The sequence below is a fragment of the Lactuca virosa genome, chromosome 5, assembly GCF_052849685.1.
Source record: "Lactuca virosa cultivar CGN04683 chromosome 5, Lactuca_virosa_CGN04683_v6, whole genome shotgun sequence".
NCBI lineage: Eukaryota > Viridiplantae > Streptophyta > Magnoliopsida > Asterales > Asteraceae > Lactuca > Lactuca virosa.
The window spans coordinates 280,283,144-280,303,854 of NC_136430.1; the positions used below are offsets into that span (position 1 = coordinate 280,283,144).

The 20,711-nt window shown below is 37.5% G+C and overlaps 1 protein-coding gene across 1 annotated transcript; it reads right to left on the minus strand.

The window, feature by feature from the left end:
- Positions 1–11,809: 11,809 nt before the first annotated feature.
- Positions 11,810–14,472, minus strand: LOC145114755 (transmembrane 9 superfamily member 11-like). Its single transcript, XM_079050842.1, has 2 exons — positions 14,212–14,472; positions 11,810–13,961 (listed from the first exon to the last, which is right to left on the minus strand). Exon 2 carries the CDS (start codon positions 13,948–13,950, stop codon positions 11,977–11,979), a length of 1,974 nt encoding a protein of 657 aa, XP_078906968.1. The 5' UTR covers positions 13,951–13,961; positions 14,212–14,472; the 3' UTR covers positions 11,810–11,976.
- Positions 14,473–20,711: the final 6,239 nt, after the last annotated feature.

The following is a 20,711-nucleotide window of genomic DNA, read 5'->3' on the forward strand; positions in this document are numbered from 1 at the left end:
TCGGCAAATGTCCGGTATGTCGAGTTCGCCACGAACTCGCGGATATCTCTCCTCAAAATACTCAAATATCTGCTCATGCGTGCCTGCTCGGAAGACACGTGCTCAGGGCAGAACATCGCCCTCTCATGAAACATCCTGGTGATCACTGTAACAGACTCGGTACCCTGCTTGAGGGTCAGAAACTCCTGGGCCAAACGTTCCCTTTCCACCGGGGGAACGTACTCATCTCGAAACATAGTGGTGAACCTCTCCCAGGTTACCGCAGCGAGCTCTGCAGAAGTGAAGTGTGCTGTCACAAACTTCCACCAGTCCTTCGCTCCCAAGCGAAGCTGGTTCAAAGCGAACCGTACCCTCAGATGCTCCGGACATGAACATGTGTAGAAGCACCCCTCAGTATCAGAGATCCACCTCATCGCGGCTATCGGATCCTGAGTCCCATCAAACTCTGGTGGCTTCGTGTTGCTGAACTCCCGGTACAGCAACACGTCACCCCCCCCCATGCGGCCTGGCAGCAGCAACGGCTGCAGTGGCTGCAGCAACAGCAGCATCAGTAAGAGCAGCATACCGCTCATCAAAAGTCACAATCAGTGTGGTCTTGATAGACCCGAACATCTCTGGAATCTCAGCGCGGATGGCCGCAGCCACCTCATCATGAATCATCTGGCGGAGCTCCTCATCGCTCACACCCCCCTCGCTAGTCCCTGGCCTGTGGCGTGTCCCAACCATGATGTCTCTCTGAAATACAACACAAGATATCAGAGACTCGTTCGAGTGTACACACACTCGATATCCCATTCCTACTTGATCCCTAGTACCCTAAGGATTCTTACTTGGGCTGCGCACTGATCCGGTGCCTTCGGTAGTACGGGCCCAATACTACCGTCCACACCGCATCAATATTCACCCCAAGTCCTCCTCCTAGGATCCCAAGTCCCAAGTACTCTACTCTCTCTATACATAGTCTACTCTCTAGCAGATCTCTCATAAGCTCCTCGCTGCTATCTATTCACTCTCAAGCATCTCCTAGTAGCAAAATCCCTAGGCTAAGGCATCACAAATCAGGCCACTCTAGTCCTAATAAGAATATCTAGCCTACTCTAGCATGCATATTATATCATAACATATCTCATAACTCATAATGTAAGGGTATTTTGCGAAATCACCGTTCGGGCGCTGGCTGATCGTACACACTGCTCTGCTCTACTCTTTCAAAAACTTTTTACTCTTAAGAAAAATTTTGTGAATTTTATTTTGAAAATCTCTCAAATCCTCAGTTTGAGTTCAGATACGCCCGAAGGTGCACCCGAATCCCTCAAACCAAGGCTCTGATACCAACTTGTAACACCCAAATTTTCGAATAATTTTTCACAATTTTAAAACATACTTTCATTCATAAAATAATAATAAACATAATGTATCCACTGTCATCATAGAAAAACATATCCCAGAATCATATAAACAAAAGCTCCATGAGTGTGTACAGATCATGCCGGCGCCTTCCCGCGATCATCACTGGTACCTGAAACACATACACAAAACTCTGTAAGCATAAATGCTTAGTGAGTTCCCCAAAATACCACATAAACACATATCAGCCACTCAAGGCTGTAACTCTGATGACCCTCTGGTCGAATATCTCTGTGGGACCCTCTTGGTCCCATAACTCTGTGGACCCACTGGTCCTAACTATGTAAACTCTGAATCATGCATATCACATATCACATAAAATCATAACACATAAATAGCATACAAGATATACTGTCACATAGCTCTGATTACCACTCTAGGTAAAGTATAGTGAGAAGACTCACCTCGGGAATCTCGGTAAAATCTCGAAATCAGAATACTGCCCTAGTCTCCACCTAGTCACAATAATAAATTTCACTAAATAAATGTCTCTTCACAATTTGGATATTCTCTCATGCAAATCCCTAGAAGGGTAAAAGACCATTCTACCCCTCTACAGGCCCAAGGCCCATTTGTTGACAAACCCTAAAAGTCAACCCAAAAGTCAACTGTCCATTTTGACCAGACTCGCCGAGTGCATACGACGACTCGGCGAGTCCCATCGTCCCCACAAACTCTTCCCTTTCTAAGCCTCACTCGACTCACTGAGTCACCCCTCAACTCACCGGATCACCACTGGAGTCAGACCCCGGGGCAACCCGGTCCGACTCGTCAAGTCTACATATGGACTCGGCGAGTTTCCTCCATGGACTTGCTCATACAACCTCCTGAGGTCAGATCTGCTTAGCCAAATCATAGATCTAACCCTTAAACACTCAAAAGTCACGTAAAGGTGCAACCTTTACGTGCATGCAACCCAATTCAAGCCTCAAATGGAGAAATAACACTAGAAATGGCAACCTAGTCTCCAATTGCTTATTTGCTTGCAAAAAGCTAGAAGGTAATGACTCTAGGGACCTCTCATGGTCCAGATCTGATGTCATAACCCCAAAGAGGACCTCATACTCACTAGATCTTTCATTAAATGAGGGTAAAAACCCTAAAATCAAGAAGTCCATCAATATAACACGAAATGGAAAGGTTTATACCTCCAAAGATGATATCACGAGATGATTAGCTCAGATCCAGTCCCCTTCACACTCTAGATTTGTGCTCCTATCTTCCTTCAAGCAAAACCACACAAAAAGATGAAGAAATAGCCTCTTCTTGCGCTCAAACTCACTATCTCAGCTCTCTAGGGTTTCTCTGGAACAAGGTGGCCGCAAATGAAGGCCATAAAGGTCTTTAAATAGGCTCCCAAACCCGGGGATTAGGGTTTTCCTAATCAGCACCGACTCGGCGAGTCAGGTCCCGACTCGTCGAGTCCGTTCGCGAAAATGCGCCAATAGATCAGACTCTACTCGACGAGTTGAGGCATCAACTCGTCGAGTTCCTCAATAAAACAATAAATAAATAATTAAATTAACATACCCGAACTCAGGATGTTACAGAATCGCATTCTAAAGACCAACATTGCATTATAAGATATATATATATATATATATATATATATATATATATATATATATATATATATATATATATATATATATATATATATATTAAAGAGACCATCCAAATCAATGTGATTTAAGACAAATCATTTATCTTAAAGAATATTCATTTGAAACTACCAAAAATTTTCAACTTATCATACTTAATTGCTTGGTGAATTGAATTTTTTTTCCTATATAAGAACATTATTTCCATGCTTTATTCATCCATATTTTTCTCTCTTCACTTTTCGTTATTGTTATGAATAATGCATGAATATTAAAAAGAATGTTTATATAGACATACATGTTCAATAGAAAAAAAATATTACTAGAAGAGATGGGGAGAATAAGAAGGAAAAGTGTGTGTTGGTTTATTTTATTACATATACATTGAGCCATAATATCAAGAATGTGGGTAAAGAAAAAGATGGATGGTATTCGTACAATCTCCAAGAAAAGAGGTGAATGAAGAAATATATCGAGAAAAAATGCAAATCGGTATGATTAATATAAATTTTGAAAGACTGCAAGCTATTTGGGTTCCTTTCTTTGTTTCAATTTATGTCCTCTTTTTTCTTTAACTTTCTTTGTATTTCAAAAAACAATTGGTTGTACATTTAGAGCTTTATCCATCAAACGTCAATATTTGATTTTTTTAATTAATAAATTAATTAACTCACAACAAATGAAAAATAAGTGATTGAGAACAATGATATGGAAAATGCTACAAAGATTTCTAAAGCACTCCATGACAAAAAAAACATAATATAGCTATATTATTTAAATTCCAATAGATAAAACCAATAGTAAGCGTCTATAAAATTTTATATTCTTTTATCATGTTCGAAAATTTTCTTTATATGGTTTTTGTTTTTAAATTGTCTAATTTCTAAGCTTAGCCATTAACTTAATGTAAATTTAAAAACTTATTTTAATTTTAATCATTTTCATCTTAAAAACCTAAAATCTTAATTCGACAACTGAATCAAAGTATAACTGTCAAAATAAAATTTTGAATTAATTAAAAATCAAATCAAAAGATAGACCGCATAAAGCTTTATGACTGTATAACTATTTTTAATCAAAATTGATATTTGCAATTTCATGAGAGCATTAAATAGTAATAACAAATGATTTAATAACAATTAAAAACATAAAAAATAAGTGATTGAGAACGATAGGATGGACAACGCCACGAAGGTTTTGAAAGTACTCCATGACAAACAACGCTGATTTATCTATATTATTTAAATTCCAATAGATAAAACCAATAATAAACGTCTATAAAACTTTATATTCTTTTAATCATGTTTGAATAATTTTCTTTTATATAGTTTTTAGTTTTAAATTGTCTAATTTGCAAGCTTAGCCATTAACTAACTCAATGTAAATTTACAAATTTATTTTTATTTTTAACATTTTCATCTTAAAAACCTAAAATCTTAGATTACACAAATTAATCAAGTATAACTCTCAAAATAAAATTTTGAGTTAATTAAAAAACAAATCAAGAGATACACAACATAAAGCTTTATTACCGTATAACTATTTTTAATCAGAATTATTACCGTATAACTATTTTTAATCAGAATTGATATTTGCAATTTCATGAGAGCATTAAATAGTAATAACATATCATTTAATAACAATTAAAAAACAGAAAAAATAAGTGATTGAGAACGATAGGATGGACAACGCCACAAAGGTTTCGAAAGCACTCCATGACAGACAACATGATATATATATATATATATATATATATTAATTCCAATAGATAAAACCAATAATAAGCGTCTTAGATTCTCCAAGACTCTCACCGATTCGAGTATGGATCATGTGCTTTCAGTAGTACGGGCTCATACTACCTTCCACACATATCCATACTTTCCTCAGCAATCCTCTCGAATCCTCTAAGTCGCCTACTCCATTGGTGCACCAAATATCTGCTAAACAGCAACACAATACCCACCAAAGCAAGTCATATGCTCCCTCTAGGTTCCAAACCTCACCGAACCGCCCCACTAACTCATTAGAGCATATCCTAGGCTTTCCTAGGTTCCCAACCTCGCCCTGCCATCAGCTGTTGAAGAACTCCTCATGATGCCAACCATCTACCTCCTGAATATCGTCATATTCACTTAATAGCTGACTCCCATCATTCAAGAGTTCCACAAAGCACAAAGCAAGCAGCATTCGTGCAGTAGCACTGCAATCCAAAGAACTATCATAGAACATCCAGCCCACATACCACAACTCGTGTTATCCACATCCGTCCATCCTCACTGTCGGCTGCCTTATGAATGCAAATTATACACAGAACAAGATCTAATAGACTGTCGAATAATAGACTCTACCCTAGGACCACAACCAGACAAGGAATAGGAAATAAGGCTGAATCAGTTATTCTAAGGCTATAAGATCCTAACCATATACAATTTTAAAAGCATACACTTAGCAGTTACTAATACTAATAATCATTCTCATTCTAGCATGGCATCCAATATTCCCAAGGCTACAAGCATCACATATCAGGCCAATCTATCGCTGACTACTCAGCACTAGCATGCAAGTCTACCAGCTCGTACAACATATAAAGGCATCTCTCCTAGCCCTAACTAGCAAGCGATTCTCAGATTCATAAACCAAGTCATAACAGATAACATATATGGGTATTCTGGGAAACTTACTTGAGCTCGGCCGATTGCATGTACCACACCCTTTCTTGTTTTAGAAAACTTTTTCCTTGAAAACATTTTTCTTTTTGAAAACTTTACAGATCCTCAGTTTGGGTTCAGACACACCCGAAAGTATGTCCTAATCCCTCAAACCAAGGCTCTGATACCAACTTGTAACGACCCAAAAGTCAAGGGTAAAAATTTCATTTTTAATATAGATATCATTTATTCAAAACATTCCAAAACATCGATGATTAAAACATTTATCAGAGTTCATCCCAAAATCATTCATTGCGGAAAACATGAGTGTGTGCGCTGCGATCAAGTCGAGCCCTTTCTTTCCAAACCGATGATACTTGAAACAATAAAATAAAACTGTAAGCACGAAGCTCAGTGAGTTCCCTAGAGCATACCCCACACAATCCACATAACCACATAATCCATACTAGCTATAACAGCTACATAAACCATATCAATCACATAAGCCATGCATATAAACATATAGGGATTGCCATGGGCTCCCCCACATGGTTTGATATCCAACTGCCACAGGCTCCCCCCGGGGTCTTCCATGCAAGTTTCACAAAGACAACTAGCATATCACATACTGTCATAAACAACTATCGTACCACATGTCACATACTCAACTAGCATACACTAGCCAAGCATATAAACATATAAGGATGCCATGGGCTCCCCCCAGGGTCTTACTCCAGGATGTCATGGGCTCCCCACATGGTCTTACACCTAAGTGCCATGGGCTCCCCCCCCCCTCCCTCATGGTCTTTAATAGGAAAGCCATGGGCTCTGCACATGGTCTTACATCCAAGTGTCATGGGTTCCCCCATGGTCTTTAATAGGAAAACCATAGGCTCTCCACATGGTCTTACATCCAAGTGTCATGGGGTCTCCCATGGTCTTCCATACAAGTATAACACATATACGACTAGCATACCTCCTAGCACATAACCAGCTAACATGTCACATAACACTACATCAACTAGTGTACCACATATCATAAAATGGGCCGGCTTTGGTGCCTTTGACCAATTGGTTTGGTGAGGAGACTCACCTCGCACTGCTGATGTCCCGCGGATAAAACTCTAGCTGCTGGTTGACAGATTCCCGAACTGTCAATCATCAAAACGACACCCAATTAATAATTGGGTTCCAATACATAACCATAAATCTACACTTGGGGTAAATGGACCATTTTACCCCTAATAGTCCAAATGCGGGTCCCGACAATTCCAAATCTCACATTCCCAAAATTAGGGTTTTCCAAACCCTAATTAGGGTTTCCAACCCAATAGCATTCCAATTAGTCCATTTGTGAAGCTTTGGGTCAAATTAGGGTTTCACTAGGTCAATTAGGGTTATCTAAGTCGGGCACCACCCACTACCACCTCGGGTAGTGGTGGTCAATGACGGTTCACGGCGGCGGCCACCACCTCATGGTGGTGGTTGTGAAATCCTTTATTATTCCGACCACTAATTACAATTGTACAACAATATCCAAAATAACACACACACATACACTCACGCACAACCACCCTTGTGGTGGTCGGCGGTGGTATAAGGTGGCAGCCACCACCTCACAGTGGTGGTGGTGGCTTTTCCGAGAATTCTGGCCAAACAAAGCACACACACATGCTTCCTATTTGCAAAAAGAATCCAGCCACCCACCTGGTGGCGTACGACGGTAACATTGCAGCGGCAGAAGAAGTGGAGGCGCGTCCGAGAATGGCGGCACACGGCCTTGACGTCATCTTCAACAGTGGTGTAAGCAGCGGGGAAAATGGAGGTCGCCTCCACCGGAAAACGGCAGCATCAGCCCCCGGTTCTTGAAAATTCCGACTTCCTGACGTTGCATCTTCGACTTCGATTTTGCCGGCGAGAGGAGCACCGGTGGGTTAAGCAGTAGCATGGAGGTGGCAGTCGAGCTCCACTGTGAAAGACGGTCGGCGAGCAGCAGCACCTGCGAGCCTTGTTCACCCAATCTTCCCCGACTACGAAGTCTGGTTCATGGCTTTTCTTCTTCTATGGAAGCGAGTGTAGTGGTGATCGACTTCAACTAGGTGGCGGCTGCCGGAGGTGGAAGGGAGGTATAAAGGTGGTGCGGCGCCGGAAATTGAAGAAGGAGGGTGGCGACTGATGCATTCCCTTTAGGGTTAGGGTTGGACGAGTGGTGACGGGTTATATACCCCGATCCCCTTAACCTTTATCCTATAATAACAAAAATGGTCCCTCCTTCTATTATTCTTTTCAAAACGAATCCACAATTTACCATTTAAACCCCGCCTTCTGAAATCCCTTACAAATCAAGTCCGAAATTTTACCAATCAGCCCCTCCCTCTACAAATTATTTTCAACTGAAGTCCATAATTTACCCTTTAGCCCCTGCTTCCATAAATTCTTTCATATTAAGTCCAAATGATACCAAACACCCACTGATTTCTAAAAATCTTTAGAAATAAATCCCGAAATTATCCTTTAACCCCCCAAACTCTCAATTATAACTTTTTAACCCCCAAAACCAACGCCTTGCTAAATTATTCTGCATTTAGGGCTACTATTCATATTAATTTTATCTATTTATTTATTTAATAAACGGGGTGTTACAGGCCTGGTCCGGTATGAAATGAACTTATAGTCATAGAATCGACTCGATCATCAGATTTTAGATTATAAGTTCATAACTCGCTCCTATTACCATTTTAATTAGGCGGAACAGCTCTAGTAATTTAGATGATATAAATATTAAAAAAAATTGATTTATTATATACTAATTAATGAAATATAAACACATTTTCTACAATGAAATACATTGAACACCCATCAATTCTGTATTGTCAAATAACTCTTACCAACACATTAGATAATTTTTTTCTATAACACATATATACTATCTGACTATAAATTTTACTTAAAACAAACACACAAAAATAATTTATAATAAATTTTACTTAAAACAAACACACAAAAATAATTTATAATGTGAAATTTTAAAAGATCATATTATTATTTTTATTATCATATTATTCATTTAATTGAGTAAGATCAATTTAAGTATTTTTAATATTATATAATTAAATATCATAAGTAACAAATAAGTATTTACTTTTTTATTTTAAATGGGTTAACCCAAGTTTAACCCAATTATTTAATAGGTTGGGTTGAGAACTACATAAACGGGTCAACCCAATGACAACTCATTTATCTGAAAGGTTGGGTTGAGTTGGAAATATAAACTCATTTAAATAAAAAGGTTGGGTTGGGTTGAAATATTAAACCCAATTAATAAATAGGTTGAATCCAAACCCAACCCAGATCGACCCATTGCCAGCTCTAAGTACATTTGAGGCAAATCCAGATCCAATTTTGAACTAGTTTTGCCTTAATCCAGAATGGTAATAGGATCCAGGTTGGATTATATTAGATGGGATTTGGAGCCTAAATGGTTGTTTAAGTTTTGGTTGTCTTGAAACTTTTTACTATTTTTCTGTTCAATTTTGTACAATTTTGCAGATATTGAAGCGTTGAATCTGAATCAAGATACATCGATTGCAGCATTCACTGTTAAGAAACCAATATATACGCTTTTTTTTCCATTTTCAATTTATTTTTCTTACTTTTCTATATGTCGTATGGATCGATTATGCTGCAATCGCTTATTATTTGTGTGCAAGAAGAGCATGGAAGGGTTTATTTTTTTTTTTTTTGCAATTTATACGAATATACTTTATTTCAATTTATATATAAACAATTTTTTTGCCACTGACCATATGGTCCATTTCACAATTTTTAAATATGATTTCGTTTGATTAAAAAAAACTCATTATAATGACCATTAAAGAGATCTTTCTTCATTTATAGGAATGTACTTTATTTTCATTTATATATAAACGATACATTGACATATATGGTCAAATTTTCCATTTAGAACAATGTATTTTCCCTTAATTTGCACAAAATAATTAAAATAACCATGTATGTGCCGCTATGAAATTTTTAGCAATATACTTTTAATTGATTTGCAAAAATCTTTTACATGGCCATTTGTGCGGTTTATAGCATTATAGTTTCATTTGTTTTGAAAATTGTTTAAATGACCATTAAAGGGGTCGTTTTCCCATTTGTACCAATGTTTGAAAGTCGATATCTAGATTTTTTTCACCTTCATTTTTGTAAGACTCAAAGTTTATAATTATTAATAAATCCATCAATGACCCTCCGCCTGTATCTTGGAAACATGATTGTGTATGGTGAGTTATTACTTACAACTCTTCGATATATATTGGTTATACATATTTCAGTTTGATACTCTTTACAGATGTGGGTGGTGTCGGTGTCAACCATTTCGGTTTCCTGCCACAAGTACATGGAAACTGTAGTTAGGGACATTAAGCAGAGGTTGGTAATCCAACCTTTTACGACAATAAATAGCAATGTACTTTGCTTCTTTTACCAATATAGGCAACGTATTATATTTTTTACCTATAATAGCAACCAGAAATTTTCATTATCCACATTTGTTGCAAAATGCAAGTACTATGAACACTGAGTATATTGCTATTTTTTGTAAAAAGAAGTATGTTGCTATTTTTGATAAATAAATGCTCCTATTATGCTTTTCTGGTAAGAATACAACCATGAAAGTGCAAGTGGTTTACTATGCTTTTCTCATATTTAACATCACAATTTTGATATCAAGATAACCGATTTAGTATTTTAATTAAAAAAATTGGTTTAAACGATCTATCAATTTTATTAATTTGTTTTATAAATGGTTATCACATAAAACAAAATACTCTTTTAACTATAGCAGTTGTTTTAATAATGATAATTACAGATAAAGATTAAAATTGTTATAATCCTATTTGGGTTTTAATGACCTTCTATTGTGTTAAAACAAACATATATTTTGTAGATAGACTTTCACTTGCTATAATTGAATAAATGTTCCAAAATACAATGCTGCTATAGGAACAAATGGAAACATGTTGCTATTTATTACATTAACACAATTTATGTGCCATTTGCAGGCTGAAAGTGTTTTTTGAATCAACGCAAACAAGAGCTAGGAAGAACATTTAAGGGATCAGTTGAGTAGTGGTATGGTCCGGTTAAAGCATGTTGATCTTTTGATCTATGAAAATGTTCTCCTTTTGAATATACTGTACTTTAACAATTCAGCAACATACTTTACAAAGGAATACCCTTCAACCCCCGCAACACGTGTAATCTTTTCTAGTTAGTCTTATTTTTAAATAAACATCCCCAAACTTTTTAAGTTTTTTTTTCATATTTAATTCCCACAACCTAATTTTACAAATAAATGATCGAGATTTATACTTGCGGTCCTAACTAAATTTCAAGTCATTACCAGCTTCAGAGCATTTTAGACGGCAACAGCCTTAAAGACCACAAATGGAACTTTTGGAAACTCGCGGAGACCGAGTTACATCATATGAAAGTTGGACTAAAAGTACTGATTGATATGACCAAATTGTAACACTAAACCAATTAATGATTTTAGTGACTATCTAATAAAAAAGCCTTGAGGACTTTAATATGATTAACGCATATATTAACAACAAGAGTATAATTAAAATAAATTCTAATCATAAGCGGATTTCAAGTTTTCAACCTGCCTAAAACCTTATTGATTTTTAGATTCGAGCCAAACTTTGTATAGTCTAATGCTGGTAGACCCATTTGGGTATCCACAATTTGGGCTTAATTAAAGTTCAATAGGAATGACATACAAGAGAAATGGCATAATTTGGGCTCAATAAAAGTTCAATAGGAATGACATACAATAGAAATGGTAAGAGTTTAATATCATTCAACTCTACACATAAAGAAAGTTTAATGGAATTATAGTAGCCCTTTAATTTTTATTACATAAAAAATCAATTCTAAATGTTTCCCCCTCCTATTTGGCACTTCATTGGTTCCATTAATTGTGTATTCTCTTAATTAAACAAGAAACAACATATCAGAACATCATCCTTACTTAAAAAATAACCTTACAATGTTTGTCCAGTCTTTCAAAATTCGTGATACAAAAATTCCACAAAGTTTATGTGTCTAATAAAATTGAAACATTTAAATTCAACATTAAATCAATTAAAAAAAACAACGTAACGTCAAATATAATCGCCCAAGAAATTCATACAATCGACTAACAAGAAATCCAAGATTACAAAACTACTTAACTAACACCAAAAACAAAACAAAAAACATATTCCCATAAGACCATTTCGCTCGAAATTCATCTAAAATCTTCCCAAATTTCAATCAAGCTTCACCGAAGAGAACAAGTAGTGAACGAACCAAAAAGACGAAAGTAACCCCACAGTCCCCGTTGCAAGCATAATCGCTATAACCATGAACAACGAGTAACCCAAATAAAGGGTAGCCGAAACGGGCCCACTTAAGCTCTTCAAATCAAACACAAGATAGTTTATCGAATACAAGAAAATGTATAACGCCACCGATCCCGAAGCAAAAAACGACTTCCACCACCACCTCCAATCCTCCACACACAAATGCATGTAAGTCAAAACCAATGACACCTCAGCACATACCACCACAAGAAGAATCAAAACGATGAATAAAAACCCGAATACGTAATAAACCCGACCCATCCAAATACTCGACATGATGAAGAAAAGCTCGATGAAAAGAGTCCCGAATGGGAGAGTTCCGGCGCCGAGAACGAGGAGCCAAGAAGGGTATTTTTGGGCAGGGATTTCTCGTGGGATTTGATTGGTTCGAACTGGGTACTCGATGTGTGGTGCTTTAGCACCGAAGTATCCACCGACGAGTGTTAATGGAACAGATACGCAAAACCAGAGTAGAATCAAGATGACGAAGAGAGAAAACGGAATTGCTCCGGTGCTATGAGAACCCCATAGAAGGAAATTTAAGATGAAAAGGATGAAGAACGCGATACCCGGGAAAAAGCAGGCGACTTTCCAGCAAACGGACGCCCATCCTTTCTGGTCGCCGGAGGAAATCGTTCTCCAGAGACGAACGGCGACATATCCGGCTAAGATTCCGAGAATCATGTAGAAGAATAGCATTCCGGTGAGGAGAGTGCCGCGGGACGCCGGAGACATGAACCCTAGCGCTGCGAACAAGATTGTGACCACCGCCATTCCGAGAATCTGAACGCCGTCGCCGACCATTACACAGAGGAGCGCCGGGTAGGTTGGGATGCGAAAGACATCGCTGACGACAAGTTTCCAACCTGATAACTCTTCGTTCATCTGGGCTTGTGCTTCTTTGTCGAGCTCTTCGTAATGAGTCAAATCCCGACGAACAGTTCTTAAGAATATCACAAGAACGATTCCCGCCAAGAAAGTGATGACCATTAATGAATTCAGGATTGAAAACCAGTGGACTTTTGCTCCTTCCATTTTCAAATAAGCATCCCATCTTGATGGCCATTTGATATCACTTTCAACGAATGAAACTTCATATGAAAATGCCACGGGTTCGTTTTCCTTTATAGCCATGGTTACAGTGTTGGACTCGCAAGCAATTGCGGAAGGGTATTTTTCGTACATTTTCAAGTTCTTTAAAGACTGGGCATTGTGTTGAACACTACAAGGAGTGACCTCGAATCCGACCACAATATACCCCGGAATGTCTGATTCCGGTGTGTTAACCGATGGAATCACTTCAGCTGCATCCCCTGTCCCCATAACGCTTGCAACATTTGTTTCTTCGTATTTATGAACAAGAACTGTGAATTTTAAGTGATTGAACACGTAATATGTATCTTGAACTTTGATTCCAAGAGGATACCCTGTCCATCTCACCAAGAAGTTATCCTTTCTAGTGTAACGAATTGCAGGCAAATTGTCGAGGATCACATTGACTTGATACATCTCGTCGATTCTACTTGTTAACAGTTTGAATTCTTCGCTTGATAAGGGTTTTGTTTGACAGAGGAAGATTTCGGTTTGGTTAGTGTGCATTTTGAACTTATATGGGGAGTTTTCGATTCTATCTCCCATTAGAAGCTCACCGAGATTCTCAGCGCTATCTTTAACACCTTCTGGAGGCTTGCAGAAGGGTAAACTGTAGTAACTAAAGGGGATTTCAGTATCAATTGAAGTCAATGAGTTGACTTTCACAGATAATTGATCGCCTACAACGTATTTGTGAGGGTAGCTACCAGGGAGGTAATATCCATGACATAATTGAGAGATCACGCAGATCAACAAACTCCAGATCTTGAATTTTTCGAAAATTTTCATTTTCGTCAGATCTGAAAAACCTCAATTCGCAAAATGCTAGAATCAGTATAATTTCAATGTAGATTGCAACATTTCATCGAATTAAGTCATGAATCGTGGTAGGAATCAAGGAAAACATTACAAATTTACAAAATCATCGTAATCGGTGATTGAATAAGCATGAACAAGTAATTTAAACGAGAAATTGAAAGAACATACGCACATACATGTTTAGTTTCTATGAATGTGATTGGGAAAGAAATGAGTTTAGATCCAACTGACCTTGTGATGATATCTGTTGAATCGAATTGAATTGAGGGAAGAACAGTCGCTTCCCGCTTTGCTGCTACGACGGCTTGTGGCAGGGATTTGTGGTGGGAGAGATGAAAGAGGGGAAGGAGTTATAGACGACGATTTGTGAATGTGAAATTTCGTCGGTGATCTTGGAGAAAATATTGGGTGAAGAGTCAAACTCAATTACATTGTTTGAAAATTATGATGTGGATTCTTTAACACACTATTAAAAGTAAAGGCTTTGGATGATTACATGCTAAGCATAATGTTTATAGATTCGAAAAAGTTAAAAAGAGCGTGGAAATTCATTTTGTAATACAAAATTTGTACTTTTTGTTGGAGAAGCTCGTGATTTTTTATTTGATATGTAACTAATTATGCATATATAATAAAATAGGCGGAAAGTTTAATCAATGATAAAAAAAAAAACATAATTATTTTCATAAAATAAACATACTTTCTAGAATAATAAAACTTGTGAAATTCACAAATTTCTTGAAATTATATAATTTCTATAAAAAAAATCCATAACCTTCTAAAATATAAAGTGATGATGAATTATAAAAAAAATCATGTGAAAAAACCATTAACGAAATTAATTTTGTGAAATTATTATAAATAAATATTCAAATTTCTTATCTTATCATAAAAAATGGTTACAAAACCAATTTTCTTAATCATTTGTCAAGAAATAACTATACTTAATTTTTTTTCTCAATCTGTCATATATATATATATATATATATATATATATATATATATATATATATATATATATATAAAACTAGGTTCAAGTATTCTAACTAATTATTGTGCGGATATCGTATGCTATGAGAATTACTAAGAGAATAAGTTGTTTAGCAATGCGAATACGTTCAACCTTATAAAAATATTGTCATTTTCATGCATTCTCGCTAATTATTATTTATATTTGTTCTCAGACATCGTTTTTCACTCATTTTCATTTTGACAGAATACGACCAAATAAACATTCTGACAAACATTCTGACAGAAATGAGAATAATAATAATAAATGTATAATAACCTTATAGACGATTTAATTAGTGAGAATGTGTGTTAGTGACAATAGTTATGTAAGATTGAACATATTTATATTATCAAACAACATATTTTCTTTATCATTCTCATAGCATACGATATCCGCACAATAATTAGTAAGAATAGAATAACCTAAGCCTATATATATATATATATATATATATATATATATATATATATATATATATATATATATATATATATATATATATATATGTTCGACAAAACTGCAAAAATGGTCCATGTGGTATGCATTTTTTCTAAGGTTTAGTTCAAACTTTGATTTTTTTTGGTTTCATGATCATTTTCATCTAGTTTCATTGTGAAATTGATCCCTGTTAAATTTGATAAGACTAATCTATCCTTTTAATTTGCTTCTTAAACACTTTATTATTATTATTATTATTTTTATTTAAGTATTAATGTTAAAGCAAATAAAGAAGGGGCCCACTACTCTCTCTCTCTCTCTCTCTCTCTCTCTCTCTCTCTCTCGAACCCCTTTCGTCTTCTTCATACCCAAAGCTTTGAAACTAAACTTGTCACACCCCCAAACGAGGATGGCGGAATCGTCTAGGGTTATTGACTTCTTGAATAGTATCACAACATAATGTATAATAGTGATCAAAGCAAACACAATCATCATAAATATAATTGAGAATGTTACATTGTTTCTGTAACATCCCAAAATTTAAGACCAAAATTTTCATTTTTAGTTTAATAATTCATAAAACCAACAGTATAAAAACATCCATAAAAATATCCCATGTCAAAACCAAAGTGTCAGTAATCAAAACATGTTATCATAAAACAATATCATAGTGTAATCCCAATGATCTCATGTGCGAAAAACATAGTGTGATGCGTTGCGATCGCCGGCTTCTTTCCTTTGAAAACGAAGTACCTGAAACCAAAACAGAAAACTGTAAGCACGAAGCTTATTGAGTTCCCCCATCATACCACATACCATACAATAAACATACTGCTAGACATATTTGGGTGCCCCGCCTACCCTGTTGAGCATATCTGGGTGCTCAACCTACCCTTGTCAGGCATACCGGGGTGCCCGACCTACCCCTGTCAAGCATATCTGGGTGCTCGACCTACCCTACCAGGCATATCTGGGTACCCGACCAACCCTCCGGTTTATTTCAACCGGTTACGGGGACTATATCACCTCTACCACTACCACATAATAACATAGCATAACATACTGTCAGACATATTTGGGTGCCCAACCTACCATGTCGGTCCTTACAAGCGATATTGGGGTCTATCCACCCATCCTACCACTATCACATAATATCATAGCATAACATACTGTCAGGCATATCTGGGTGCCCGACCTACCCTATCGGTCCTTACAACCGATATTGGGGTCTATCCTCCCCTCCTACTATTATCACATAATATTATAACATACTAACACATAACTCATAACAGATAGTGGCATACCAGACAATTATCACACAGACAATTATCTTAACTATAATCAACTACGAGTGGACCGACATTGGTGCCTTCAACCCACTTCTACTGGAAGGTAACTCACCTCGCACTGCTGAAGTCCCACGGACAAAAACCTAGTTGTTGGATGACAGGTTCCCGAACCGTCAACACACAACAACACCCAATTAATAATTGGGTTCCATCACATACCATAAGTCCATGCTTGGGGTAAAAGACTACTTTACCCCCATCTTAGCTTGATTCAAGCCCAAGGCCCAATCCAAAGGCCCAAAAGTCAAACTGTGATCCAAAGTCCAACATATGGCCCAATTTTCCAAATTAGGCCCAAACCTCTACTTGGTCTTACCCTATGGCCTAACCATTTATTCCAGTCCAAACATTTGGCATTCCAATGATCCAACACATCCTAATCATCAAGGCCCAGTTATGGCCCATCTATGACCCAATTTTCCCAATTGGGCCTAAGCCCGTCCAATGAGACTTATCCTAAAGCCCAATCCAAATATTCTAGTCTATATATTTGTTCTTGGATGACTCATCAAGAGCCCAATCACTAAAATCCAACAGAAAAGACCCAACTCAAGGCCCAACCAAAAATTAGGGTTTCTCACATGAAATGACAATTAGGGTTAAGTATTTTTAGTTAACCCATAAAGGACTTAACTCATTAAGCACTTAATCCATTAAGTCCATCACTCCATTAGGCCATTCATACAATGTAGTTGGACATAAATCAAAATCCCAATGTAACAGTCCAAACACGGGTCCCAACAATTCCCAAACTGACATTCCCAGAATTAGGGTTTTCTAAACCCTAATTAGGGTTTCCAGCCCAATCACGAGCCAACTAAGTTCAGGATTAAGCTATTGGTCTGATTAGGGTTCCACTAGGTCGGGCACCACCCACTGCCACCTCAGGCAGTGGTGGTCGACGGTGGCTTACGGCGGCAGGTGGCGGTAGCCACCATTTCCAATGGTGGTGGTGGTGGTTCTTGCCAAAAATTATGTATACAACTTCACACCCACAAAGCACACACTCTTACACACAATAACACACACAACCACCCTTCACTGTGGCTGGTGGCGGCAGAAAACGGTGGCAGCCACCACCTTGTGGTGGTGGCGGTGGGTTTTTTGCCAGTTATCTCGCATACAACACCACCAATACCAAGAAAAGCCTGTAAACTCGATCGTACTCATATTCAGCCACCTCTTAGGTAACCGTCATCACCGAAATTTACAGAAACGATGGCCAAAAGGTCATCGACGGCAGCAGCGACCTCCCACGACGTCCTACCAAAAGAAACGAAGAAGAAGAAGGAAGTTGAGTGGCGAGCAGTCTTACCGAGGGCTTACTTTTTATGCACGACTCGCACAGCGACACACACTGTTTGCTTCACCGGTCTCGTCAGTTCTCCGGTTGCACGCAACCTATCCTGCAGCAAGGTCGTCGTGGTGGCGAAGAATCTGCGGGATGACCTCGTTTGATCGGAAAACGAACGGAGAAGAAGGGTGACGGCTGAGAGGGCTCACATGAGGTGGTGGCGGCTGTATTGAACGCTAGGGTTAGGGTTAACCGACGGGGAAGGAACTGTTGGATTAGGTGTCTAAGCCCATAACTATAATTGGTATGTACTTGACCCGAGAGTATCATGGTCCATTTCGGGTTGCATATCACCAAAACAATTTGATAGGATGAATATTTGAGTAAGATGTTATTTATGATTTATTAATATATTACAAGTATAATATATTAATTGTGAAATCATATTATTTAATTAGTATTGATCAATAATTAATTTGGAATTAATTTTGTGATCAAAAGAGACTAATTAAATTAACGGGGATTGATTATGTAAATCAGTGATACATATAGGATTGGGCTATTGATCCATGATGGGCTAAGTTTATGTAAGCATTCATGAAGAGTTAGCCCACATGAGTTATGGATCATAACCTATGTGTATGGATTAGGGTTTACCCATGAACCTTGGAATCCTACATTATATATATGTTATCCCATAGCCTAAAATCGGACACTAGTGTTCTTGGAGTTCATATAGCCGATTTTGTGCCTAGTAACCTCTCTCTCAAGTCCTATTTTGTTCATGGTGTGTTGTGAACCGTTTGAGGCATCACACTTGGGGTACTAAGTTCTTAAAGGCCAAAATTCAACAAGCTACAACAAGAGGTAATCTTCTAATCTATTTTTATGATTCAAGTATCAAATTGTATGCTAGTTGTAGGCTTCATGCTTTGGATATTTTATTGCATGTATAACTAGAGAAAACTTAGATCCAACGCATTAGGTTTGTATGTACACCATAGGAGTGTTGTAGTGTAACGCCGGTAGATCCGGGCTAGTCAATTTAGAGATAATAGGGGTCGAAAATGACTTTTCGAAAAAAGATTATTTAGAATAAATAATCTTAACCAAGTTGTATCATATGTCTCAAGGGTTCCGTACATATAAAGAACGCCGAAATCCGAGTTATAACGAAGAAGTTGTAGTATACGTTAAACCGAAATCTTAACCAAGTTGTATCATATGTCTCAAGGGGAGACGTAAATAGTGAATTTACAATAGAGAACTTTTTAGCCTTAGTGATCTAAACAAAAGTTGTAGTATACGTTAAACCGAGAACATACAAAAGAAGAACGCCCAAATCTGACTTCGTATGAGGAAGTTATGAATTTTCTAAGATTTGGCATAGCAGTGCACGACCCGAAACTCGAATTTTAGTTCGAGCGGTTTTTGGCCTATGCGACCTAAATGAGAGTTGAAGATCTCATTAATAGGAACACAACGATAAAAAGACAGACGAAAACGGAGTCCGTATGAAGGAGTTACGAATTTTTCGCGGTCATTTAACAATATAATCTCCTCCTACTGTTAAATTTAAGATCGGTCGAGAATTAGCCGACAGAGTCAAAATGAAAGTTGTAGATCTTGTTTTTACCTACGCGTGGATATAAAGAACGTCGAAAACGGAGCTCGTATGCGAAAGTTACGGGGTTTAGAAGTCGGCAGGGTGCTGCTGTAAAAGGGGTGACGTGGCACAATGTAGGTCACACACGTTTTGCCACCAGAAAGCTGACATGTGGCATGGACTCGACAAGTTGGAGGTTGACTCGGCGAGTCGAGCTGCCAGGAAGCCTATAAATAGACGTGACGGGTTCCCTTCATTCTCCACACCATCCAACTTCACTTTCTCTCTCTACTTTCTCTCTCTAGCCTCCCGTAAGCCCCCTAAAGTCTAGGTAAACTTCCTAGCACCCGAAGGAAGCCCCGAGGCCCCTGAAGCCTCGAGAAAAAGAGCCTTTCGGTTCTGAAACGCTGCTCCAAGCGAAGCCCGATATTCGAGAAAACCCGCTGTAAGTGAGCTACGCCTACGCTATTTTTAATATATTTTTTAATTAATTATAGTAACGTTATTAGGACCTTATAATAATTATTTGAGCTATTATTATGAGTTATATAAGTATCTTTATAATATCTTTTTAACTAGTCGCGGTACGGAGAATCTGGTTTAAAGGGCCGCATAGGGTTGTTGGATTTCAGAAGTGCTATATGCCAAAATGGTCCTGCCCTCCGGTGTTTTATGTCTGGCCCCTGTCTGTACATAGTGGTTGGAAAATATTGTTTAAACGCTTATATAATAATAATAATGCTAAGACTAATAATTAGTCGCAATGCATATTAGACTAAAATCTAGTGGTAATAATACTAGGTTTCGTCGAAGGAAATTAATTTTAAGAAGCGAAGCGCTGTCTGAGTTCAGAATCACCACCTTAACAAGTGAGTGCATAGTCCCTTTGATGAACATGATTTTAATACAAGTATTGATTGAAGTATTAAATATATGTTTATGTGCGAGTTATTTGATGTTGCCTGAAATACGTGTTAAAGAACATACCTGATTATATATGATGATTTAGGATAAAGAGTAAACCTAAATTAA

Coding starts and splice junctions, on each gene's coding strand:
- LOC145114755 (XM_079050842.1), bottom strand. CDS start 13,950: ATGAAAATTTTCGAAAAATTCAAGATCTGGAGTTTGTTGATCTGCGTG.